Source organism: Globicephala melas, chromosome 19 (assembly GCF_963455315.2).
Source record: "Globicephala melas chromosome 19, mGloMel1.2, whole genome shotgun sequence".
Lineage (NCBI taxonomy): Eukaryota > Metazoa > Chordata > Mammalia > Artiodactyla > Delphinidae > Globicephala > Globicephala melas.
The window spans coordinates 47,971,660-47,998,708 of NC_083332.1; the positions used below are offsets into that span (position 1 = coordinate 47,971,660).

General features: G+C 46.2%; 1 protein-coding gene and 1 long non-coding RNA gene across 4 annotated transcripts; one reads left to right on the forward strand and one right to left on the reverse strand.

Annotated features, from left to right (window-relative positions):
- The first annotated feature begins 5,503 nt into the window (after positions 1 to 5,503).
- Positions 5,504 to 20,824, forward strand: LOC115856865 (uncharacterized). Its single transcript, XR_011377017.1, has 4 exons — positions 5,504 to 5,608; positions 11,440 to 13,353; positions 14,770 to 14,849; positions 15,409 to 20,824. It is a non-coding gene; the product is annotated as an uncharacterized lncRNA (long non-coding RNA).
- On the reverse strand, positions 9,283 to 25,371 carry DHODH (dihydroorotate dehydrogenase (quinone)). Of its 3 annotated transcripts, none has more exons than XM_030863469.2 (9): positions 25,338 to 25,371; positions 22,697 to 22,909; positions 20,593 to 20,792; positions 18,204 to 18,286; positions 15,244 to 15,431; positions 14,523 to 14,636; positions 13,467 to 13,502; positions 13,014 to 13,173; positions 9,283 to 12,533 (listed from the first exon to the last, which is right to left on the reverse strand). In XM_030863469.2, exons 1-8 carry the CDS (start codon positions 25,356 to 25,358, stop codon positions 13,015 to 13,017), a joined length of 1,014 nt encoding a protein of 337 aa, XP_030719329.1. In that variant the 5' UTR covers positions 25,359 to 25,371; the 3' UTR covers positions 9,283 to 12,533; position 13,014. The 3 variants fall into 3 exon arrangements, with proteins under 3 accessions (XP_030719329.1, XP_030719327.2, XP_060144297.1); XM_030863467.2 differs by having other exon boundaries at positions 13,349 to 13,502; XM_060288314.1 differs by lacking the exon at positions 13,467 to 13,502.
- Positions 25,372 to 27,049: the final 1,678 nt, after the last annotated feature.

Here is a 27,049-nt window from a genome sequence, read left to right on the forward strand (position 1 = left end):
GCAGTGTGCAGCTTCTCATTGCTGTGGCTTCTCTTGCTGTGGAACACAGGTTCTAGGCGCTCGGGCTTCAGTAGTTGTGGCACGTGGGCTCAGTAGTTGTGACACTCGGCCTCAGTAGTTGTGGCTCGCGGGCTCTAGAGCTAATGCTCAGCAGTTGTGGCACACAGGCTTAGTTGCTCCGCAGCATGTGGGATCTTCCCAGACCAGGGCTCGAACCCGTGTCCCCTGCATTGGCAGGTGGATTCTTAACCACTGCACCACCAGGGAAGTCCCCTCCATACGATTTTGATCCTTTGAAATTTATTGAGACTTGCTTTATGGCCTAGCATATGACCTGTTTGGATAAGTGTTTCATGTGTAGTTAAGAAGACAGCAGTTCTTGGGTATAGTGTTCTAAAAGTGTCAATTAGGTCAAGTTTGTTAATTGTGTTGTTCAAGTCTTCTATAAGCTCACTGAGTTGTTTCCTGCTTTTTGTGTTAGTTACTGAAAGAAAGCTTATAAATTTGTCTCTTTTTTCTTTAAGTTCTGTTATTAGGTACATACAAATTTAGGTTTGTTATGTCTTCCTTTTAAGTTGACTCTTTTTTTTTTGGCTGCACTGGGTCTTAGTTGTGGCGCACGGACCCTCTCGTTGAGGTGCACGAGCTCAGTAGTTGTGGCGCGTGGGCTTAGCTGCCCCGCAGCATTTGGGAACTAGTTCCCCGATCAGGGATCGAACCCACGTCCCCTGCATTGGAAGGCGGGTTCTTTACCACTTCACCACCAGGGAAGTCCCTAAATTGACTCTTTATCGTTATGAAATGTCCTTGTTTATCTCTAGCAATTTTTCTTGCCATAAAGTCTCTTGAACTGATGTTACTGACTCTTTTGGTTAGTGTTTTCATGGTATATTTTTTCTATCTATATGCCATATAATTGGTATTTGATTTTTTTAATCAATTCTGACAATCTTTGCATTTTAATTGGAATGTTTAGTTTATTTACCTTTAATGTAATTAATAGAATTGGTTTCATTTACCATCGTGCTATTTGTTTTATATTTAATCCTTAAGTTCTTTTCTCTTTATTTCTCCTTTCCTGCCTTTCTTTTCTTTGTATTACTCAGTTTTTAAAAATATCCTCTATTAGCATTTTTTGTTATTTATTCTTGTATTATCTTTCTAGTGGTTACCCCAAAGATTTCAAGGTATGCATCCTTGACTTATTATAATCTACTTTAAATTAATGCCTTTACCACTCCCCAAATAATACAAGAACTTTACAATTTAAATCTTTTTACCTTCTCCCATTCTTTATGCTACATATTATAACTCCCATAATCATTTTTTAAAAACAGTTGCTAGCAGGTAGATATGATATAATTTGAAATGTGAGTAAATAGAAGACAAATTCACTGTTGTGGAAATTAAAAGGAAGGGATAAAATCAAGAGAATTTTCAGAAAAACAAATTGTAAAACTCAGTGAGTGATCAAATATGGGGAGGGCAAAGGAAAGACAAGGCTTGAAAATGACTCAGGGTTATAACCTTGAGACTCAGGGTCTCAAGTGAATAGATACGGGAAGACTAGGACTGGGATTTTGGGGTGTGTATGGGAAGAGAAAACACTGAGCTCAAGTTTTGAAATGAATGTTACGTAAAATTGGGTTGTGAAAGATGAAGCAGAGGACCAGATTTGGAAATCATCTAAATATATAACAATTTTACTAGAACTTGCATGAGGAATGAGTTTATCAGGACACCAAATATAAAAGGAGGCATATTCATTCATTCATTCATTCATTCATTCATCAAACATTTATCAAGTGTCTACAATGTGCCTACATGTCCTAAGTGCTGAGGACATAACAGAACAAATCAAACAAAACCCCTGCCCTCCTGGAGCTGACATTCTAATGGGAATATAATGGATGATTAGTGGTTGGAGTTAAAAATACATCATTAATTGAGACAGAGGAGTATTCACTATATAAGCAGAATCTGTAAAGATGCTGTCCATGAAACCTAGGAGTTGAAGAAAAGCTTGAATAAGGCAGAAATACTGTACTTCAATGGCTCCCAAACTTTGCTGTACTTTAGAATTTCCTGGGGAGCTTTTAAAAATCCTAATGCCCAGGTCATACCCCATCCCTGTTACATCCAAATGCATGGGGGTAGGTGCCAGGCACGAGCATTTTTTAAAGATAGCCAGGTGATTCCAAATGCAGCGAAGTTTGGGAACAACTGTCATACTTCGTCGAGTTTAATATGCTACGAATTGTAAGAAAGAGAAAATTCTGCCAATTAAACTCTGACAAAATGCTTAAGATACCATCAATGCAAGATGCATCTCAATTTCAGAGGTGTTATAATGGAACAATAATCAGCATCTTAGAATTGATGAGACTCTCTGGTCACAAGTGCATGGGCAGCCATGGAATGAGACCAATTGGATTTTCCCAGCAGTGCACATGACCTTAGAACAGAATGACTAGTTGGGTGTTGAATTCAGAACAGCACATGTTGTTCAAAATTTCAGTTTGTCTTGATAAATTAAACAAAGACGTTCCTGCTATTATGCCTCTTTCTAGGTTATCTCCCTTTTCCTCAGGGACCAGGAACTACGAAATCCTAGTATGCCCAGAACATGGACATTGGTTCCCAGAGATACTTCCTCAGTGCCAGCAATTCTCTTTGCAAAGACTGGGCCACTGGCAGACATACAAACAGATATTTTAAGCCTTTTAAAAAGCTTCTTAAACTAGCACCAACCCTGACACTTTATAAATGAGGAACTTCCAAGTTTCAGACTTCTAAATCAAATATTATCCTCAGACCAGCTTCCTATCAGTAAAGACAGCCAACCAGAGATGATAAACCCACAGTCTGTCAAAACTTCAAACATAATCTGCCTTCCCCAGGATGAAATTGGTCAGAAGTCAGAGCATAAGGATCTTAGGATAAGTTTAAAAAACTATATTCCAAAGAGTTCATATAAACTTTCCTCAGTTTCTGCAACTGCATTCGTAGGACAGAAAGCAAGGACTTCTTCTAGGTCCCAGGAAACAGGTAGGGGCCAGGTTGGCATTTGTTTTTCACCTTAATCACTACACCCAGCAGTGCCCGACACACACACACACACACACACACACACACACACACACACACTCAGTTCAGTTTGCTGAATAGAACAGGTGATAAACAGAGCCTCTGCCCTCAAAGAGTTCAGAGTGGCGGAGAAATGAGTATACAGCATAATTAAACGCTGCCTGTCACATCAGCTTCTATCTGCAGTAACGAGCAGGCCCTCGGGCGTGAAAGCTGTTGGTAGAACCAGCCCTCCAAGTGCCTCAGGAGAGTGGGTACCCGCCTCATAACAATAACAGCTAACATTGTCAGAGTCCTTCCTGTGTGCCAGGCACTGCTGGGTGAGCTTTCTGTGTGTTTGTTCATTTAATTCTTCAACAGCACCTAAGCAATAGATCCTTTTATTATCTAATAACCCCATTTTTACAACTGGGTACAGAGAAGAGAAGGAACTTGCTCGAGGCAACACAGCTACCTCGAGGCAGGATTCAAACCTGAGCAGAGTCCTCGGCCACCTTAAGGTACTCCCTCCCCAACACGAGGGAGTACTTAACTGGATTTTCAAGGCCCCTCACATATCCAGCCTTGAGTTCTCACAATTAGAGTCACTTTTAAGGGTCAACTAGGGACAAATCCTGTACTGAATTAAGACATTATTACCTGGAAGGGATAACAAACTTGCTAGCTAACCTCACTAGTCAGGGTAAGGATATCAGTTCTGAGTGGCTATCAAAGCCCATTAAGAACCGTGTGTATCATTAAAACCAGGACCCTGACAGTGATACCCAGCAGAGGGCAAGGAAGACCCTAAAACACTGGCACCCAAAGCTGGAGAAGCCTGATGCTGCAAAGAAGTGAGCCGCTGTCCAGGCCCTGAGAGCACCACAGCGGGGAAGCAGGAAGAACCATGTGGGCCTTGGCTGCAAGACGCATTAGGAAATAGACCAAGGAAACTGCCTGGCAAGCATTTGGGAACAGTCACCCCTGGGTGCCAGCCACATTCTGGGTGGAGTTGAGCCATCCACCCCAGTCCCAAGACAGATCTCTCTAGATGGAATGGTGTTAAAATGGAGCTCTGCTTTTGAATCAGTGTAAGAAATCAGGAATTTGCTTAATTATGGCTCCAGGAAATAGTATGAAATTAGTCCTGGCCACAGAGAAGTCAGCATAGCTGTAACCTGCTAAGCCCCCAGGTGGCCCTTCTCTCTGCTAGGGAAGCCCTGGGCTCCTTCCTCTGTTGTTGGGTGTAACCCAGTGGATTCTGGCCAGTTGTGTTTGTACAGTTGACCCTTGAATAAGGGTTTGAACGGTGTGGGTACACTTATACACAGATTTTTTTTCAATAAACACGTACTACAGTACTGCACGATCTGTGTTTGGTCGAATCCAGGGACCATAAAGTTATACACAGATTTTTGACTGCACAGAGGTCACTGCCCCAACCCCTGCGTTGTTCAAGGGTCAACAGAATTTGTGTCTTTGGAGATTTGGAAAGATGGTGGAAAACTCAGCTATCTTCATCCCCAACACATGACACGGCCGCCAGCAGGAAGTAGGATCTCAATAAATGATTCTTGGAAGAATGAGTGAGTGAAAGAACAGATGAATAAGGGTCAGCTGTATTCACACACACATATGTGTATACATACATGTGTGTATATGTGCATATAAATATATATTTGTATGGTTGTGTGTTTGTTTTTTAATGGTTATGTTAGAGTCTCAACTGTAGTTGAAATTCTCATCTAACCAGAGTGAATTTTTTAGGATCCAGGACATGGATTCCACACTTTTTGCTCCGTTGAGGTAGGAAGGTGATCCAGTAACCTTACAAATTCCACATGCAATAAAATGGACGAAGCTCAGTAGGCTAGCCAGCTTCTCGCATAACCAAGGGCTGAAATGGCAGCACCTCAGTTATAGCTTACGCTTGTCTGGGCAGGAAAGGGGTTGTGCTGCCCCAGGAGGCCTTCTGACCCTCCTGGCACAGCTTTGTTCCTGGATCCAACCAGGTCAACCCTAGTGATTAAAGGGGTAGCAGGTGGTGCGGGCAGGTTGCCTTCACGTGCTGTAACTCTTTCTGTTTCCTGTGGGACACTTGCCAACTGTGGCTTTCAACACCCAGGAAACCTCTCCCTGGCTGGCAAGAATGCGGGGAGTTTTCATGGTAATTGCATTTCCTCCCCAAAAGGCCCTGCCCTTCCGAGCCTGGCCCCTGTGTTGCTGCCCAGGTATTTCACAAACACCCACTGCCTGCCGGTGCTGGGTCATTCTCACCCTGCCCCTGCACACACACCTCTCGGCCCTGCCCACCGGTGTCCTCTTAGCTGTGACAGCCACACTAACTTCATTTCCCACATTTACAACCACAAGTTTCTTAGAAAAAATTTCCCTGACTGCCAAGATTCCACAGGTAACATGACAGTCTGATTCCACAGGTAACATTCTCACACTGTGCTAGCACCAGAGATCTGCACCTGGAGGAAAGAGAAATCTTGACATGGGTCTTAGCCAAGTAGAAAGCAGATAACATATCTTCCAGGTAAGTACAAGATTACAGTAAGTCTCAATCTGGCTTCTTTATTAGCTGGGATTAAATTTGGCTAAATATGGGCTTCCCTGGTGGCGCAGTGGTTGAGAGTCCGCCTGCCGATGCAGGGGACAAGAGTTCGTGCCCCGGTCCGGGAGGATCCCACATGCCGCGGAGCGGCTGGGCCCGTGAGCCATGGCTGCTGAGCCTGTGCGTCCGGAGCCTGTGCTCCGCAACGGGAGAGGCCACAACAGTGAGAGGCCCGCGTACCACAAAAAAAAAAAAAAAAAAAAAAAAATTTGGCTAAATATGAGGGAAAACCCCAATTGACAGTGACTTAAGCACACAAGGTTTTATTTTCTCAAATAAAAGAGGTAGGGAAATAAGCAGACAGAGCTGGCATGAAGCCCTTTCCAGCTTATGCCTCTGGGATGACCTTGATCCTCAGGTCTAAAAAGGTGTCTGCCAAAGCTCCAGACATCATGATCCGGGCAGCGGCAGACTTCCCAAAAGTTGCACACGGTACTTTCATACGTATCTCACTGAGTAGCATTTGGTCATGCAGCTACAGCAGAGATCAAAGGCTGAAGGAAATATAGCCTTTAATCTGGGAATCCAGAATGTAGAACCGTTTATAAGACAACTCGCCTGATGTCTTCAGAGGTGACGGCTTTAGATTTAAAGACTAAAGAAACATACAGGTGAGCCTTGATTGACTCTAGAAGTTATTTTTAGGGCAATGGGAAAACTTGGAATATGGACTAAATGTTAGATGATATTAGGAAATCATGGCTGTTTTCTTAGGTAAGATCATAGAGTTATGTTTTCATAGGAACATATCCTTTTTCTTAGCAGATGCAGGCTATGAAGTACTTAGGAGTGAAGTGTCCTGACATCTACCATTTCCTTCAAAATGGTTCATCAAAATACTGTATATAAATAGATTAAAAAGATTGGTAAGAAAAGCATGGAAAAGATAGAAAGAATTAATGAGTCTAGGTGGAGGGGGGTATAGATGTTTGTTACACTATTTCAACTTTTCTTATGTCTAAATGTCTTATAATAAAAATTGGGGGAGAGTAATTTTTTACACTATTCTTTCAACTTTTCTTATGTCTAAATGTCTTATAATAAAAATTGGGGGAGAGTAATTCTCTATTTGGTTTGGCTGTTCCACGGTCTTTTTCACATAAGGTTGACTACCTCCTGATGAACAGGAATGCTGTTCCTGTCGGCACTCTGGAGCCAGTCAGTTTAGAGGGTCTGCGGGTAGTGAGTTGAATCCTGAGTCTTAGCCAGGGTGGATCTCAGAGTTTGTGGGTGTGGAGAGAGAAGATGGCATCTTGGCCCTCAGCTTCTCCAAGGGTATCCCCTATCACCGAGATTGCAGCACAGCAGCAAGGATCCACAAGTCCCATCACCATCTGAGATAACAGATAGAAAATGAATCCAAGACATCTTGTACAGCAGAGGGCTCAGTGGTATATCAGGATACTACTGGGTAGAGCAGAGCAAGTGCTAGACTTGAAATTAGGAGACTGTGTCCTCCCTCTGCCATTTCTGCCCATATCCTCTTGGGGCAGGCACTTAGCTTCAGTTTCCTCATCTGTAAAGTGCAGGTCATAACCTCTGCCTCACCTACCTCACACAAAGCTGTCTGAAGATCAAAGAAGACAGTGTGTGATTTGCTGTAAATTTACCAATGTACAAGATAATTAGGAAGATGACCTTGCTTGTCTGAGAACTATTTCATCCTATTAGGCTGCCATGCAGTTACCACAGACACCAGGACCAAATGAACTTTTCAAAATTCTGTTCATGGTGGTTTAGAAATATCTCCACAAATTCTTTTGACATTCCTCCCTTCAAAAATGGAAACTAATTTCCCTCCCCTTATACTGATATGTGTGCTGGATTTAGTGTCTTGCTTCTAACATAGAGTTGCCAGGTAAATTACGTTATGCCCAATTAAATTTGGATTTCAGAAAAACAACAATTTTTTTTTTTTTTTTTTTTGCGGTACGCGGGCCTCTCACTGCCGTGGCCTCTCCCGTTGCGGAGCACAGGCTCCGGACACACAGGCTCAGCGGCCATGGCTCACGGGCCCAGCCGCTCCACGGCATGTGGGATCCTCCCGGACCGGGGCACGAACCCGTGTCCCCTGCATCAGCAGGCGGACTCTCAACCACTGCGCCACCAGGGAAGCCCAACAAGTAAATTTTTGCATAAGCATTTCCCAACTATTGCATGGGATGTACTTATACTTAAAAGCATATCCATTGTTTATCTGGAATTCAAATTTAACTGGGTATCCCGTTGTTTTTGTTTGTTTTACTAAAACTGGCAACTCTATTCTAATGAAGAGAATGAAAGTGACATAAGTAATGGTGTATGACCACCAAGACGAGGTCATAAAAGGCATCGGAGCTTCCACCTTGCTGTAGGTCACTGGCTCTGGGAGAAGCTGGGTGCCCTGGCATGAGGACACTCAGGCAGCCCTTCCTGCCAACAGCCAGCACCAGCTCCCAGGCCATCTTAGAAGTGGATGCCCCAGCCCCAGTGAAGCCTTAGATGACTGCAGCCCTGGCCAACCTCCTGGGAGACCCTGAGCCAGAACCACCAACTAATTTGCTCCTGAATTCCTGACCCGACACTGTGTGGAACAGTAAATGATTGTTGTTTCAAGCTGCTATGTTTTGGATCCTCAGGCTCAGCCCTGGCTGGCACTGTGGTCCCTACAGAATGTCCCCCACTTCTACGGGACTCTGAGCTTCGATCACTAGATCCCACTTGACCACCTTATTTCAGACCAATCAAGTGCCCAGGGCAAGTATCTATGAAAGCTTTTTTATAAAAAGTAATGCACACAGGAAGTCTATATGTTAAAAGAAGATGAACTTTTGAGGGAGAAGAGAAGGGAAAAGGGACTAATACTTGTCAGAGGTCCTGTAAGGACCTTTACCTTCATCAGAAGGAGATACTCAGGCCCTAGGGCCCAGTTCCGCTGATTCCCAGCTGCCTGGTTTGGGGAGGTTATTTAATCTCTCAAAGCCCTCATTTTATCTGTGAATACAAGCATAGTAATACCTATTTGCAGGACTTTTTTGATGATTAGAAACATTGAAAATATTGTTTATTAAGAGATTAGGATGTGCTGAGCCATATTGCCCTTAGTATTTAATCCTCAGAACAGCCCTTTGAGATGGGTCTGTCCTTCTCCCCATTTTACACATTAGGAGACTGAGGCCCACAAAAGTTACATGATGCCCACAGCAGGAGGAAAGACATGCAGGGTCGCCTGAAACAACTGAGAATGGGTGAACCCAGGGAAAGCTACACCCCTTCTGTTGCCCTTCCCTGCGTTTTTTTTTTTTTTTTTTTACATTTATTTATTTATTTATTTGGCTGCGTCGGGTCTTAGTTGCGACACGCGGGATCTAGTTACCTGACCAGGGATCGAACCCGGGCCCCCTGCAGTGGGAGTGCGGAGTCTTAGCCACTGGACCACCAGGGAAGTCCCCCTGTGTCTTATTTGAAATCTCTTCTCTCTCTCTCCCAGATACACAAACACACACACACACACAAATGGATGTGGCAATCACACTGGCTGCAGCCCAAAGTGGCTTGCTAAACCCACGATTCCTTTTTTCTTTTTCCACCAAGGAAGAGACATAATGGAAACTATCTCCAGTGAGAAAGTGGAGAAGGAACAAGTTTATTCCAGGGCAGTACTTGAAAATTCCCGCGTGGAGCAGCCTAAGAGGAAAGGGGCCTCTCTTACAAAGTTGTAGAGAAAGTATGAACTGAACAACCCCCTCTAATGGCAACCTGGCGGTAACTATCAACATTTTCAGTGCACGTAACCTTTGCCTGAGCGATACCATTTCTGGGAATCTATTCCACAGAAATTTTACTGGAAGAGCACAAAGATACATAAACCAAGAGACTCGCTGATGTACTGTTTGTGATGTGAAAAACAAACAGTCTGCACGTCTAGCCATAAGCAAATACTGATATATCTGAGCTGCGGAAAACCAAAGGGCTGTTAGAAAGAGCAAGGTAGATTGAAGGGACGGACACTGAAAGACTCCATGATTATATGGGGAAAAAAAGCAAGTTGTGAAATAAGATTTAACTTACTATTTAACTAATGTGAATTTACTTATTTAACTAATGTGAAATTGGCAGGGGATGCACACAACACAAAATGCAAGAGTCAATAATGTAAATCATATTAGCAATTCTGCACACTAATCCACCCAACAGTCCTGGGCCTCACGGGGCATCGGCAACCTGGGCCTCCTCCCATGTGTCTCCCAGCATTGAGCTTCTCTGGGCTGAGTGTAGTTTCCAGCGTTAAGAAAAACAGGTACTCCTTACACCACAGGGCCCCTGAACGCAAGCCAACTACTTACGCTGGTGCTCAAGAGAAACAGCAGCCCGTTGAAGCTGTGCTAAAAGACAGATTGTCAGTCTCCAACAGAGAATCTTCCAAAGGGCAACTCTTCTCCTTTCCTTCCCCCTTTCCCTGAACAGTTCAGTCATAAAGCCATTAGCTGGCACAGAGCAAGGTAGGTGCCTGTAGTGGCAGCAAAAGAGGAGCAAGGGGCTCAAAGTAGAAAATCAATCAATACCCACACAGGACAAACAGGGCGCCCACAAAGTGTGTGTGTGCGTAAGCATTTGGTGCGGGGCGTCAGGGTCCTAGCTTACAAGGAAAGTGGCCATGCAGGGGGACAGGCCAGCAAAGAAGTCAGAGCCTAAATGAGGTGAGGGGGATGTCTGCCCCCGGGAGCAGCCTGGAGCAGGTATCGGAGCTGTACAAAGTGAGGACAGTGCCCAAGGGGTAAGGGATGGTGAAAGATGTCAGGACCCAAGCAAGGAAAAAGGATGCCAGCACATGGCAGGGGGTGGAAACCAGAGATTACTTACATATGAGAGGACTGATCAAATAAGAAAATAGAGTAAGTATAGAGGTAGTCAGGGTTTCCACAGTCAGAGAAGAGAGTTACAAATATGGGGAGGGAAGAAACTAGAATTAAACTTATGGTTTGGGATTGGAATTGAAGGTATCAGTCTGAACTCATGGTTTTCAATATAGAGAGATATAGAAATATAGATGTATGTGTACATGTATATTCCCTAGCTCTATCCCTGGTCAGGGCACTAAGATCCTGCAAGCCACATGGTGTGGCCAAAAAAAAAAAAAATAGTTCTTTGTACTATTCTTGAAACACTTTTATATGTGTGTGTGATAGATTTTTTTAAAAAGACAGAATAGCTATGGGTATGTGCGTGCATATACAAAGAAAACTGACTGGAAAAATCTAGATGGATACAAAAGTTAACTGTGACTACCTCTAATATGTGGGATTGTTTGAGGAGGGAAGGAGGTAGACAACATTTATTTGGGGGCTATACTGTTTAATTCATGAATAGGTATTATTTTCATACTAAGATTCTTTTTTTTAAGAGATCATTACCTCTATTTTTTATTATTTATTTATTTATTTATGGTTGCACCAGGTCTTAGTTGCTGCACGTGGACTCCTTAGTTGCGGCTCCAGGGCTCCGTAGTTGTGGCTCACCAGCTCCTTAGTTGTGGCATGTGGGGTCCTTAGTTGCGGCACGTGGGCTCCTTAGTTGTGGCATGCAAACTCTTAGTTGCAGCATGCATGTGGAATCTAGTTCCCTGACCAGGGATCGAACCTGGGCCCCCTGCATTGGGAGCACAGAGTCTTATCCACTGCACCACGAAGGAAGTCCCTAAGATTCTTTTTTAAGAAACAGGAAAAAGATCTTTGTAAAAGACAGCAGGAGACTGACTGTTGGCTTCTTGGCAGAGGCAGTGGGCAGAGGCTGAGGGCTGAGGCCGAGATTCAACAATGAGACAAGGACATATTACCTCTACAGCAGCCACAGGCCTCTCCACAGAGCTACCAAGAAATTTTAAAATCAAACCTGCACTGAGGTGAAGAGAATAAAGGTAATTTCCTGTTGGCTGCGAAGGCGTACTGACATCTACAGCACTTCCCAGCCGAGGTTTTCAACCTCCAATCACCATTTGCTTTTCAGTTTTGAAAAGGTTAGCATTTCTGTTTCTTTAGTTAATGACTAGACCTCTTGAGCCCCTTGTCTAGTGTCTTCAAGCACCTCGAGAACCTGCCTGCCCAATGGCCCACAAGTCACAGATTTTTAAATAAGGGGGATAACAAGCCCATTTTCTGAACTATGTCTCTCCAAAATTGCCATGTTAAAATCCAGACTGGCAGTATCTCAAAATGTGACCTTGTTTGGAGACAGGGCCTTTACAGAAGTAATCAAGTTAAAATGACCAGCATGATCAGTGTCCCTCTGCGCACAGAGGGAAGACCGGGTGCAGACATGGAGAGGATGGCCATCCACAGCCCTATTCTTGCAACTTTTATCTAAGTTTGAAATATTTTCAAAATACAGTTAAAATTTTAAATAAAAATAAAGATAGAATGAAAGAGAGTCAAGCTCCTGGGAAGCCCACTACAGATCCCGGGGGAGCAGAGGCCTGGAAGGACCTACAGGATCTGGGCAAGAGGGCTGGGATTTAAATCCAGTTTTTAAATGACTTTATTTTACCGTGATTTTCCCTCCAAATGTCTAATGTCCTTGTAATATTAAAGGATCCTGGGATTTGAATCTAGAAAGAATCATGGATGCAGTTCCTGTCCAACAAGTGGTTGAACAAAGCCTTGCATTGCTTCTGGTGACCCTCATGCTTGGCTTTTCCAGTCCAGCCGGTGGAGGGGCCCCTGTGGTTTGGGGGTGTGGTCTCCTCTCTCCATCAGCCACAAAGGCTCGCTTGATTTAGCGGGACGGTTCCAGATCAGGCTTCCCACCGACCCATCCTCACCTCCGATGATCTGCTCCAATGGCATCTGTGACTCTGGTAAAACCCTGCTCCCTGGAGAAAGAAAACAAAGCAATTTCAGCAAATGGTAAAGGAAAGGCCTGGCTCTTACTGGAAGCCCACGCTCAACCAGGCTCCGTCTCGTCCGTAACTGCACCTGCCTCGCTCTCCCAAACGCATGCTCGTGCCCTGTACAGTGTCTTCACCCTGGAATCTACCCAGGTCTTCAGGCCAGGGAGGGAATCAATTTTAAGTACCGACAGCTCCTGACATCAAGCCAGTGTTACTGAATGCCACCAGAACTCCTCGGGCCTATAAACACCATTGCCTTGGAAGTTAATTGAATTCCTTGGCACTGTTTGACCTTTGTCAAAAGAGCAACAGGGTAAGTTTCCCCTGCATTTGGGGTGTACCCCTCAAATGCATTTTCAATGAAGAATAAAGACTGATGAATAGCATCCCCTTGATTTGAGTCATTCTGAGTTGATACCACATTAACTTTGCCTGGTTCAAGCCACAGGTGGCCCCACTCACTTCAAAAGGGCCTCCAGCTCCCGCTTGACTCTGCCCACCAGGGGCGGCCCCCGGTAGGTGAGGGCTGTGTACAGCTGCACCAGGGAGGCCCCCGCCCGGATCTTCTCCAGCGCGTCCTGCCCGCTGCTGACACCGCCAACCCCGATGATGGGAACTCTGCCTGCAGAGAAGCACACAGCACACTGTGAGGAAGGCTGGGTGACAGGAGAGCCAGGAGCTGTTTGGCTGCAGCCCCGGCCCCCTGCTGAGTGCAGCAGTTCAGGAACCCCGATACCATCACAGACCCGGCGCCTGAGCCACACGTAGATCTGAAGACAGGGACACCAAATTCTTGCCTTGGGTGAGTGCATACATCTCCCTGATGGTTTGCGTTGATAAATCTCGGAGGGGCTTCCCGCTCAGCCCTCCCATTTCAGAGCGCAGGGCCCCCTGGAGGCTGGCAGGGCGACTCACTGTGGTGTTCGTGACAATCAGTCCATCGATGCCCAACTGCAGTGTGAGACAGAGAAAGAGCCCCTAAGTCAGGGCACGATGGACTTGGAGAAGCTTCCCCGGGGGTCTGAGAGAGCAGCCAGGCCGGGCGCCCACACCTAAGGCCACAGAAGCAAGAGCTAGACCAGGCCTCACTCACTATGCTTTCTGGGCAAGTGTCAGAGTGAGCCTCAACATGATAGTAGCAGCCATCATGTACCAACCACCCGTACAGTTCCCCCAGGACACAGTTTAATCCTTAGAACAACTCAATCTAGAGTGTCCTGTCCAAAGCCTCCAGGTAGTAAGTGGCGGAATCAGGATTTCAACCCCGGACTGCCGGGCTCAGTCTGTGTTTGCGCTACTCCCCTATGACACACAAACCCAGGGTTAGACTGGAGAAAGACAGAACACTGCAGTCTGCCCAAGACTGAAGGATGCACAGCCTTAAAGCCCTTGCTGAAGGAAGAGGAGGGAAGAGGAGGGAAGAGGCAGGAGAAAATGACCCATTCAAACATTTATTGAAACATTTACTTTTTATTTCAGGCATACCTCATTTTATTGCACTTCACTTTATTGTGCTTCACAGGTACTGGTTTTTTTTTTTTACAAGTTTCTGGCAATCCTGCACTGTCAGATGATGGTGAGCATATTTTCAGCAATAAAGTTTTTTTTTAATCTGGATTATTACACCTCAAATGTTTTAATAAAACAGAAAATAAGAATAAAGTATTTTTAAATTAAGGTATGTACATTTTTTTTAGATGTAATGCTATTGTGCACTGAACAGACTACAGTAGTGTAAACGTAACTTTTATATGCACTGGGAAATCAAAAAGTTCATGTGACTTGCTTTATTGCAGTGGTCTGGAACTGAACCCTTAATATCTCCAAGGTCTGCCTGTATACGATAAATTACATCCTGACAGCCCTCCATATAACAGAAAGGAAACCACAAAGACTGCCGTCTGGGCTAACCCAGCTGGCCAGGTGGCCTCTACAGGCAATGAAGGGCATCCCCCAGGCACCGACACTCACCTCTCTCACCACACTGGCAATATCCTCCTTGTCCTGGGCCGTGAGGTCAGGAGCGATCTTCACCAGCACGGCTGGCTTGTGCACTACCTTCAGGGCATCCCTCTCCTGCAGCACCTAGAGCAACATGGGGCCAGAGATGAGGACCCCCAAGACTGCAGTTGACAGTATAACCGTGACCTGCAGCCGCAGATCAGTGTGTTTTCACACTAGCTGTCAGAATAAAGCACCAGCAATTTCTCCTTTTCAGGAAACACCGCTCTCAATTATGCAAAAGACCCCATCAAGTCAGAGCTGATTCCACTCTCTTGAACCAAGAGATCCCCAAGAGTGAGTCCCTAATGTCATTGGCATTGGCTAATATATCAAGGTTTATTTAGACTTTTGTTCCTAAAAGAGACAGCAAATACTGTCACAAGCACGGTTTAATGAAAAGTCATTCTATTCATTCATTCAATGTGCTAGATGCTAGGGACAGGGTGGTAAATGAGAGATGTGGTCCCTGCTCTCACGGACCTTGTGGGTTAACAGCAGGGATACATAACTGAGCAGCTGACTAATACTGAGCACAATCAGTGTTATACCGGGAATCAGAGGGAAGCAAGGGGTCCTAACTGGTCCAGGTCTTAAGGACAACTGCTCGATAGTGGATAGCAACGTTGAAGCTTTGCCCTAGAGGATGAGCAGGTAGGACAGGCTGGTGGAGCGGGATGTAATTGCCCACCTTGGTCAGCAGGCGGCGCAGCTCGGCCTTTCCCTGAAGGCTCCTCAGCCCAGCTGTGTTGGGACTGGACACATTCACTACCAGGTAGTCAGCCAAGGGGCCCAGGACTCGAACCCCCTCTGCGTAGTCCGAGGCAGCGTCAACCGAGGTCTTATTCTTCCCCAGGTTTATTCCCAGTGGCAGCCCATCTGTAAATATCACTGGTCAGGATTTTGTCCCCACTCACCGTTTCCTGTGCAACATTCTGAAGCCATCCTTGACCGAAGAGCCCACGAACAGCCTCACAGGCTTTCCAACTCCAAATGTGACCTTTCCCGCGCCAGCTGACAAACGCTGACCTACGCACGGCGCTGTTGCCTGCGGGCCAAGAACCGAGCCCTCCACCTTCATCTGCGCAGCTGGGTTTGGGCAGCTCCTAGGATGTTTTACCGCTTTGTGCCCTTTTTCTTTTTTAAGATTTAATGGAAAATGGAGAAATTAGGAGCGCAAATACTAGTGTTTAAAAAGGTAGGGCTCGTAAATGAAATACGACTGAGAAGAGACAGAAGTCAGTAGCATGCCACAGGGGCAGCTGTTTACCCTCAAGGGCTGCTTGTTAGACTTGGGTCACGTGACTGGGTGTGCAGTCATGAAGAAAAAGCAAAATTAAAGGATATGTATAAAATACTGGAAAATATTTTCGATTCTCATGCCTAAAATGTAGAGGCATAACGGTTTTATAATTTCCATTCTCTGAGAAGGGACTCCCCCTTGTAACTAAGGTGACCACACATCCCAGTGCTCCCAGGACAGCCCTGAATACTCCTGTAGCCTGGGCATAATTATTCATGCCTGCATCCCTTCCACTCTCAAAAGTGTTGTCTCAGTTTGCACAGTAAGTAATATGGTCACCTTACTTTAAAATCCAGGGAATTATCACTTGACTTGTATTTTCGACTTTCAGTGTGTTTCTGAAATGTATTTTTCTATGTGTGAAAGCAAGGGCTTGTCTGTACTTGACTTCTCCTAAGATACTACCTTATCTGCAAAGGCTAAAGTATATCCATGGTACCACCTGCTTTTTCCAGCTAACTGGGACGTCCAGTTAGCTCACAAAATGTATGTCAGGTCAGGGAGGATCAAAGAACAACATCCAGTACTGCTAACTACCTTCTCACACCTTAAATGCAGTCACCTGTTTTATCATCAACTTGAAAGTAAATGAAATTCGTGTCACTCACTTCATGAGTGGAAGGGAGGGGAGGGGTTTAGCATCCAGTTAGACAAATTATATAACAAGGTCTCCAAGCCTCCCAAATCAAGTGAAGATGGTTTGGAAACTGTAATTCTTTTCCACACAGGTAAACCAGCTTAATAGAGAATATCACTTTCATGTAGCCAGTGGATCTTTCATTAGTAGCCATTTGCCCCAAATGACAAGATTTTGGAGTTAGACAAAAATTGCTGAATTACTCTACCCGCAAAGGGCACCACAGCTCTTAACAACTCATGTTGCTTGGTATGATGCTAGCAATAAGCTGTCTTCAAGGCTTCCAGCTGCCGGTGAACACCATGTGCAGAGCTCTGCTATGGGATTTTGTCTCCAACAAATGTCAGCACCACAGTGGGGGGCGAGGAACGGGCAAGGGAGAACGGGAGAAAAGTGGTATAAGGGGCACCGTGAACAGTTAAAAGAAGGAAAGGGAGACAAGAAGGCAGGAGAGTATCACAAACCATGAAAGTCCTATCATGACCTTCAAAGCCCACAAGTGGCAAGGTCTATCTACAGTATAGCAGGGTCTGGTTCTGCCAAAGCCAGGGAATTCCAAACAAGGTCATTTCCTACTCCCCAAATCAGAGATTGCTAACTGCCTCGGCCCTTTCAATCTCGCGTTCAGAAATGAATCCAGTACCGCAGGTTTTTCTCATCTCACCACCAGGACATCTAATGAGGCTAAACTCCTGGAAGGAGTTCCAGAAAGGCCCACCAAGGAAGATGGCTGCAACCCCATGCAACCCTAGAGGGCACCTGGGAAGGTACAGTGAGGATGGCATGGTGCCAAGACCACTGTGTTCACCCCAAGGGACAGCAAGGCAGAGAGCCCCAGGGAATGAGTATCGGCACCTCCAAGGCAGCCTTCAGAAATGCATGGTGTGGGCTTCCCTGGGCGCAGTGGTTAAGAATCTGCCTGCTAATGCAGGGGACACCGGTTCGAGCCCTGGTCCAGGAAGATCCCACATGCCGCAGAGCAACTAAGCCCCTGCACCACGACTACTGAGCCCGCGTGCTGTACCTACTGAAGCCCACGTGCTAGAGCCGGTGCTCCGCAACAAGAGAAGCCACTTTAATGAGAAACCCATGCAATGCAACGAAGAGTAGCCCCTGCTTGCTGCAACTAGAGAAAGCCCTAGTGCAGCAACGAAGACCCAATGCAGACAAAAATAAATTAATGAATTAAAAAAAAATGCATGGTGTTTCCAAATAAGTCATGAAGGATATTTTCCCCAATGCCGGGAGTAGTTATCTCTGAGTAGGGAAGAGTGTGAGTAATTTTAATGTTCTTCTTTATGCTTCCCTGCATTTACTAACACTTCTATAATTAGCATTCATTATTTATAATGGACAAAAGGACAACAGAGCAGGATGTACAAAGATGGCGCCCAAGCCCTGCTCGCATCAACTGCCTATGTGATCACAGAGCAGCCACTCTGCACTGCTTACTTCCAAGCTGTCCCAGTTTGACACAGGTTACATAACGAGGCAGGAACTAAGTGTATCTTTGCTCAGTTGCGAAATTCAGTTAAGAGCTTGGAGGGTGTGATGGAGCCAGGAAAATTCCTCTAGCAGAGGAGCCCTGAGTTCCATACTGTTTTTTCCTATTGTTCAATCATGTTCACTTCACTAGGAATGTTCCTGACTTTCTCCCACAAGTTTCCTTCCAACAACTGAAGAACAGCCCTCTTAGGCAGGCCCCCTTTACCTTCTGTGAGCCTGGCCTGCGTCTGCTGTCTGGCCCGTAACCTGTGTTCCACCACTGAGAGTCCATGACTGTTGAATCCGTATCTGTAGCACAGAAGAGCGTTAGGGAGGAGATAAGGTTAGAGCCCTCAGGCAGAAAGCAAAGACTCTGGAGGGATGGCTCCATGGCCATTTTCAACATATATTTATGATGTAAAAACCAAAGAAAAAAATCAGAGTCAGTTCTTAGACTTCTAAAGTCTAAACACCCCTGGAAGTCCTAGAGAACTTGCCAGAACACCATCAAATACAAAGGGAAAGATTAAAATTTGCCAACAAGCCACTTAGCCAACTAGCACTATAAACAGCCCAGACCTGTCTGGACCTAGCCCACTCCTGCTTCCCACCCAACGGGGCCCTCACCACTCTGATGACCCATCTTCCCACCTCCTGCCTGTGCCCCACGAACACGCTTCCTGGAACCCATCCTGCTGCTCCATTCCCCCATCCTTTCTACCTATTAAATCTCCCTCTTCCTGGCCCAAGTCAAATGCACCCTCTCCTCCTTGCATAAAGCTTCCAGCCACAAATGATCCCTCACCTCCTGGCATTCATGGAGTGCTTTGTACCTATCTTTCTCCTAGCTTGGGATGTACGTATATGCTTCAGTTCCCCTACTGGGTTCCAGTCTCCTCGAGGACAAGGGACACATCTCCTCCCTCACCTGCCACTAGACACTCCGCAAAGGCTGGGCCTCGCCCCTCTTGATCATCTCTACGTCCCCAGCCCCACGGTGGGTTGTTGGCCTAATGGCCATCCCCACTCCCTTCCTCCTTGCCTGTGGAACCCAGCTCCCCTGACATGGGGTAAAAATGCCAATGACTCCTTTCCCAGCCTCGCTGGCAACTCAAGCATGAACTTGAGATGGGGCTTGGTCACTGAGACACAAGGTGATGCCTACCAGGGAGCTTCTGGGAAAATATCTCCCCCCATATCCATACTTCCTTTCCCTTTCTGCTCTCTGATGTCCTCATGCGAGGATGTATGCTTGCAGCTGGGGTAGGCATCTTACAAACGAGAAGGGAAGGCCCACAGAGGTTGGACCAGAGTACTGACGCCACCCTGCCGCTCAACCAACCCTAAAACTGCCTACTTCACCCGTAATGAGAAGAAAATAATAACAAATGCCTATTGTTTAAGCCACTTTGTCACTTGCAGCCAAAAACACCTAACAGATACATGTAGTTGTTGACTCATGTTCATTCAGCACCCACCCTGTGCGAGGCAGAGCAGGGAGCCTGGGCACACAAGTGCTTGGAGCTCAGGCCCGGCCCTCTTGTGCCACTTCTCACCCACGGGACTCTGCCAGGCACTGTCTTCCTGGTACCTGCAATTATTTGTGGCAGCCGAATCATCAACAAATATTTTTTGCCTGAATGTTCTGAAGATATTGATCCCAGCCTACAGGGGAAAGGTCAGTAACTCGATGTCTAATGCTGGAAATTTTCCCCGAAACAAGCACGATGATGCAGGACGTGCAGCCAAATAAACCACGTCAGTCTCCCAGGAGGCCCTTCATGATCCCAAAGGTGCCTACCAACGCCCCCAACGAGGCTCTCAAAACTCTGTTACCGAAAAGAAGGAACTTCTTCACTCTCTGGGTTAGCTGTAGAGAAAACTGCCCAGGGCTTACAAAGAGAAGGGCTTTACACGGTCTAGAAGGACCTCTCTTCCTAAAAGCAGCCGTCTATGTTGATTATTAAATTTCCCAGTTACTAAAGGCTGGAGCTGTGCTGTCAGGTGCAAGAGCCACTAGCCATGTGTGGCCACTGAGAGCGAAGCCTGGCCAGTGCAAAGCAAGAGTGCCGTAAGGAAAACATACTGGATTTCGAAGACTTGGTACAAGTGAAAGAAGGGAAACAGCCAGTCATTTTTATATTGCTTAATATTAAAATTATGATAGAGTATATTAAGTATTTCTAATTAAGTAGTATAATGAATAACTGTTACAAATAATAATTAAATAGAATATATTATTAAAGTTAATTGCACCTGTTTCTTTTTGCTATTTTATTGTGGCTACTAGAATATTTTAAATTACATATAGGGCTCATGATATTTCTACTGGACAGAGCTGGGCAAGGACACTGCACAAACTCTAAAGTCAGATAAGCCAACATCCGTTCCCAGGTTCTCCCGCTTCTGATCTCGTGACTGTAGCTAAGTCGTGTAGCTCTCTTAACCTCATCGTGTATACACGTTAAACTGAAATCATAAAACCTGCTTTTATGCCCGCACAGAGTAGATGCTCAACATGGTTCCAGAACATTCCAAATGACAGAAAAATGTCCACACTGTATGGCAGAAAAAACACCCCAAGTGTCCTGCTGGGGAGAAGGCTGCTCACCTACCTGTTAATGACGGCTTGGTCCTCAGGGAGGCGGAAGACCCTGGGTCTGGGGTTTCCTTCCTGAGGTTTTGGTGTAACACTGCCTATCTCAACAAAACCAAAGCCCATCTTGTAAAGTCCATCCACAGCTTCCCCGTGCTTGTCAAATCCTGCAGCGATTCCTACTGGATTTCGGAATTTATGGCCCAGGACTCTCACTTCCTAGGGAGAAGGAGACAAAGTCACAGGCACACAAGGCCACGTTGGTGTTTCTCAAAGCGTGATCCACGGCACGCCTACATCAGAATCACCTGCTTGTTAAACAGCAGATCCCAGGGCCCATCCCCGGACTAAGGAATCAGAATCTCTGGGGGAGGGTGGGGAAGAATGGAACTCTGAGGGAACTTGTTTTTAACAGTGCTCTCCAGGTGATTCTGATGCCAGCCAGAGTTTGAGAACCATCAGGCTTTATCATCACTGAGGAGAAAAACAGTGTTTCCACCATGGGTTGAGCGGGAGACAGGTGCTGCCTTTTCCAATTACGGTGAAGAACTGTACCTTCTTATCCACTATTTAGCCCCTAGATGGTGCTATTCTGAAACAGTCAGGCAGCAAAATCCTTTAATCTTAGTAAGTCAGCCCCCGCTGTGTCCCTCCTCAGCCAGGTGATACCACGGCCCAGCTGTGTCCTCACGACTCCAGTGCTCGACCCAGCAGCACTGATTGCTGGGCCCCAGAACCAGGCTGGGCTGGAAGCAGGTTCTTCCCTGGCAAACATGGGGCGGATTCCTGATTGTTCTCTATGATGAAAGTGACTGGGGCCTAATTACTGTCAGGTCTAGCCTAACTCCTGAGGGACTTAGTATTCACACCCTGATCTAGCCAACAAATCTAGAAGCAAGATAAATACGTTAAAATGTGGGAAAGGAATCGGGATATCGTAAAGTCAGCAGTCGCCAACAGCATCGTCACTGTCAGCTGATATGGCAGGAAAGCCTGTGCCAGGACTAGCAAGGACCTCCAAGGGTGGTACCATCTGGCCTTGGAAGCAGGAGGAAGCAAGGTTGCCCCAAGGAGGGGAAGAAGAGATGGCAGTGAGTGTGTGCATGCGGTGCCTCGGGGACTGGGAGGCTGGGAGGGTGGCCACACTGGGGGCCCTGGGGGCCGTGCTCCAGGACGGGTCTCTCGGCCCCAGCTGCTCAACAGGCTCCCTGGGCAGTCTTCAGTCCTCAGGCCCAGAGATGACGGTCAAATGGGGCTGGCACCAAACCAGAGCATCTGCGTACAGGTCTCCCCCACCTTTCCGAAGTTCTCTTTATGCCACTTTGCTTTTACGAAAGACCTACATTTGTACCTGTTTTCTCTAACCAACAGGAATCCAAAGAGGATTTTCACTTTTACAGAAAAAGGTGCCACGTGTGCTCAAAACTGCAGGATGGGAAGTGAAAGGGATTCTAAGACAAAAAGGGAAAATGTAGAGAAGGCCCCTTTGATTGCTAACAGTGACCCTTCCCCAAAGAGGTCTGAGTGTGTTTTCTTCATGTTCACATCATTCTAATGTTCCCCATTTGGTAAGAAGTCTCCTAAATGGAAACTGTCTGGGCTTGCACGAGGATGTAGATTCTAGGACGTGGATTCTTGCACTTTGTTCGCTGCAGAAACCCCAGCACACAGAAGAGTAAGGGGATACGGTGGGGCCCCTGTGTTGAATGCAGGACGGAATGAGGCTGGGACAGGAGTCGTATGCTTTCCTCAAAGGGCTTGGCTAGACATGCCTACATCACATTAGATGTTAGTGATGCTGGCATGCTTCCCTTTTCAGCAGAGGTGAACACTGAGCTACCCGAGACCTCCGCGAGGCAGGATGGCGGCTAACGGACGGATGCTGAGCCAGACTCCATGGGTTTGATTCCTGGCTTAGCCACTTCCTAGCTGTGTGCATTTGGGTAAGTCACTTAACTACTCTGCACTTCAGCGTTCTTGATCTGTAGATGGGGATGACAGTTTGGGGTGGGGGGCTAATTTGGGACTCTGGTTTTCAAAAGGATCAGCCCCAGCTAAATAAATTAGGGAACTTTGACCTTGACCCTCGTGTCTATCGCACAAGGTGTTACAGGAGTACCTACCAGCATGTCAGAGTCTTGAAACGTGGCACGAGGAAGGAGGCCCAGGGAGGTGACGTGAACAGCCAGCCTGTGGGCTGCCTCGGGGTTCAGCAGCCCCTGCAGAGCCGGCATCAAGTGGTCCGCGTAGAAACATTCATCCCCCGTGGCCGTCAGGTAGGAGGCGAAGAGAAGTCCTCCGCCCCCCAGGATCACCATGGCATCCTGGGCCCGCTTCTGGAAAAAAGAGCCAATGGGGCCCCCTCAAGGCCAGGCTGTAGCACCTTCTCTGAACCCTTTACACGGCTCACACACACACACAGAGGACATAACATGCAGTGATGTCCGTGGCCTTCTGCTAACGCTGGTCTCCTTGGGTTCTTGCTCACGTATTGCCTCTACAGTCAGAGGCTGTATCTGCACTTCTGCTGACACGCACTCCTCTAGCCCTGAAGGACTCCAGGCCAGGGATTTCAAGAGGGGCAAGGCTTCCCTGGTGGCGCAGTGGTTAAGAATCCACCTGCCAATACTAGGGGACATGGGTTCAATCCCTGGTGCGGGAAGATCCCATATGTCGCGGAGCAACTAAGCCCGTGCGCCACAACTACTGAAGCCCGCACGCCTAGAGCCCGTGCCCTGCAACAAGAAGCCACCGCAATGAGAAGCCCACGCACTGCAACGAAGAGTAGCCCCCACTTGCCGCAACTAGAGAAAACCCGCGTGCAGCAACGAAGACCCAACGCAGCCAAAAATAAATTAATTAAATATTAAAAATTTTTTAAAAATCTTTAAGAGAGGCAGTATTGCCCCCTAGGGACATGTGGTGGGCACCCGGAGGAGAATGTTAATAGATTTAGTGAGCAGGAAGTCAGTAAAGTGAGAACGGTCCCTATCGTGTGTGACTTTTGAACATCCTACTGACATTCACTAGGTAAAAATATCTGTTCATATTATCTGAGCCTAGAAATGCAAACTCTATTTCCCCACATAAACACAATCTCCTGTGTGGTTTTCATCTGTATTGACTTTCCAGGAATGCAATTACCTTGTAGATTGAGGGATGACTATACTGTTTTGCACAGAACATTACCAAGAATCACTCACTGTTTCAGAAAATCCATGTGGAATGGTTCAGTGCTTTGCTTAGATGCTTGACAATAAAACATTCCTGTGGCACTAGAATTTCTAAGTAGAGGCTTAAACACCTGACTCACTACCTAGGTGACTCATGCCCTAATGTTTATGGGTTGAAATACATATTATTTTATTATAAATTTACTTCTCCTTTATATTCCAGTTAGGACATTATGTTGACTTGTTAAAATTATATATAGAAAGATTACATTATACATAAATTCCACTTCAAGATAATAAAGAGGGTTGCAAAAAAAAATTTTTTTAAAGGAGCCTCAGGTCTTTTTTTTTAATTTTATTAAAGTATCATTGATTTACAATGTTGTGTTAATTTCTGCTGTACAGCAAAATGATTCAGTTATACATGTATATATTCTTTTTCATATTCTTTTCCATTATGGTTTATCACAGGATATTGAATATAGTTCCCTGTGCTATATGGCAGGACCTTGCTGTCTATCCATTCTACATATAATAGTTTGCATCTGCTAGTCCCAAACTCCCAATCTTTCCCTCCCCCACCCCCCTCCCCCTTGGCAACCACAGGTCTGTTCTCTAAAGAGCATCAGGTCTTCTTGGATCAAGCTCAAACATTGCTCATAATACTTTTCTCTAATTATCACTGCCCAATGCTGAGTTCCTCACTCATTCATTCATTCAATCATTCAGCACATAGTGACTGTGCACTCAAGGATGGGCTACAGACCGAGTCCCTGCCTTTACAAGGAGTACAACCTCAGAAGGAGACAGAAATCAATGATCATGCAAACATATAACTGTGACAAAGCTATGAAGAAAAAAGTGAGAGAAGAACCTAACAATCAAAGAGGTAGAGAAAGGCTTCCTTGACCAAGTGCCTTAAAGCTGATATTCAAAGGATAAATAGAAGTTAATTAGGCGGCAGGGCGGGGCGGTGTAAATGCTCTCTCCACTCTTGGCGGCAGAGGAGAATGAGATGCACCCAGGTGATTTGAGTTTCGTTCCCTGAACAAGGAAGTGACCTGATCGGATTTGCCTTCAGGGTCACTCCTGAAGTGAACAGCCGTCAACATAGATCTAGTATTCATTTTTCTCGCTTCTCCTCCAGGAGACTGTAGGAACGCCTCTTATGTTGATCAACAGATTTCTGAGCGCCGTTACAAAGACCCTGCCCTAAACTTTTATCTAAAAGGGTTGGCACCATGTTTTACTGTAATTTTATTCCAGGTTGGATGCTGCACACACTGCTAGGCGAGCCTGTGTTCACTAAGCGCCCTGTGCCTGGCTCAATACAGGCCCACGTGCGCTGACACAGGTCGGCATCTACTCCGTTTACACGTCCGTTTACACAGTGACCACGTACATGTGTAAATGCACACGCACGATCATTTGCGGCTGTCCCCAAAGACACAAACGTGCCAAAGAGGCCCACCCTCTCGGAGCCGCCTCCCGTCCACACCTCGCCCAGGCTAGCCCTCCCTCCATCCTCCCCCCACCTGCCTTCCCGCAAGTTCTCTCCTCGCCGCTGCAGGGCCGCACCAGCTGAACTCACTTTGAGCTGTCTCCACGCCATGCTCCTTCCGCCACTGGGCCCGCCTCTGTCTCGTTTCCATTGGAGCAGATGGCGGTGACTCCTCTAGTCTCCGCCCCTCCAGCTGCCGACTCGCCAATCGCTGGGCAAGAGGGTGGGGCGGGGCCCCCTCCGCGGAGGGAAAAGCCCCGCTCAGCTCCGAGAGTCTGGTTGGGCGCTCACGCGCGGGCGCAATCCCCGCGTTCCCGCCCGCCTTCTGGCGTCTTCGCTGCGCTTTGCGGAGGCTCAGCCGAATCCGGTTGGGTTGCTTCGCAGAGCTTTCCTGCATCCTGCAATCTGGAGAGAAGACTAACTGTATGTTGTTTCTTCGATTCTAAGCCACACTCACCAGTTTTTTTGTCATTTAAGTTAAACATGCTATTGATAGTGTTTGTGCTTTAGATAAAGCATGGATTGAGTATATACCGGGCACTAAAAAGGGTTGAAATGATTTACAGTGCTGTGTAAGCTACCTGAGTTGACTTTAAAAGAAGATTTCTTGAGCATCAGGTTTCACTTTTTTAAAATGCCTAAAACGTATGTATGTTTGTAAGGATATTGGGAAATTAAGACTGTGAACTTCGAAAAGTGAAAGTGTCCTGCACCCAAACTGTTCCATTGCAGCCCAGACTTGGACTCCTCTGCTCAGAAATCTTCCCCCCAAATTGCAAACTCTTATTTTCTTGGCGTTTGAAACAATTCAGTTTTCTAGTTGCAGTTCCCACTACTGTCCCTCTACCCCCCCCCCCACAAAGAGAGCATTATTTCTTTCTCTGTATAAATGCCTTCCACCGTCTCCCCTCCATGCATTTACTCTCGTGGACGCTTCTGCCAAGAAGCCTGTTCTATCTTCCTAGACATGGACACCCTTATATGTTCAAGTGCTGGAAATACATCTTCATCTGAACCTTCACAGATTTAAGCTATACCTCTGTAGTGGAACTTTATTAACTACACGTGTTATGTCTTTTCTCCCCTAATTAGACTGTAAACTGTTTGAAAGTAGGGACCATACTATATTTTATCGTACCAGTCGTTTGATTATTGCATTGGTTTTCAAACTGAGGGATGTGTTCTTGGGGTTTACACTTCAGAGAATTTTTGATTTTGGTGTCCACTTCCACAGTGATTTTTTAAAGTAATGTAAGCATCATTTGGACCATTTGGATAACCAACTGAACCCTGAAAGCTGCCAGGCAATTTCACTGCCCACATTTATTTGTATTTGTGATCTCATTTTGGTGCCAAGAAAGAGAACTGGCTAAAATACATAGATGATGGATGTGCTACAGGTGAAGATCAAATTACATGCTTTATGAACAAAGGTTTTTTTATTTATTTATTTTATTTATTTTTGGCTACGTTGGGTCTTCGTTGCTGCATGCGGGCTTTCTCTAGTTGCCGTGAGCGGAGGCTACTCTTCGTTGTGGTGCACGGTCTTCTCATTGCGGTGGCTTCTCTTGTTGCGGAGCACGAACTCTAGGCGCGCAGGTTTCAGTAGTTGTGGCTCGTGAGCTCTAGAGCGCAGGCTCAGTAGTTGTGGTGCACGGGCTTAGTTGCTCCGCGGCATGTGGGTTATTCCCGGACCAAGGCTCGAACCCATTTCCCCTACACTGGCAGGCAGATTCTTAACCACTGCGCCACCAGGGAAGCCCTGGACAAAAGTTTTTCAGCAAATTAAAGAAAAGTGGTGA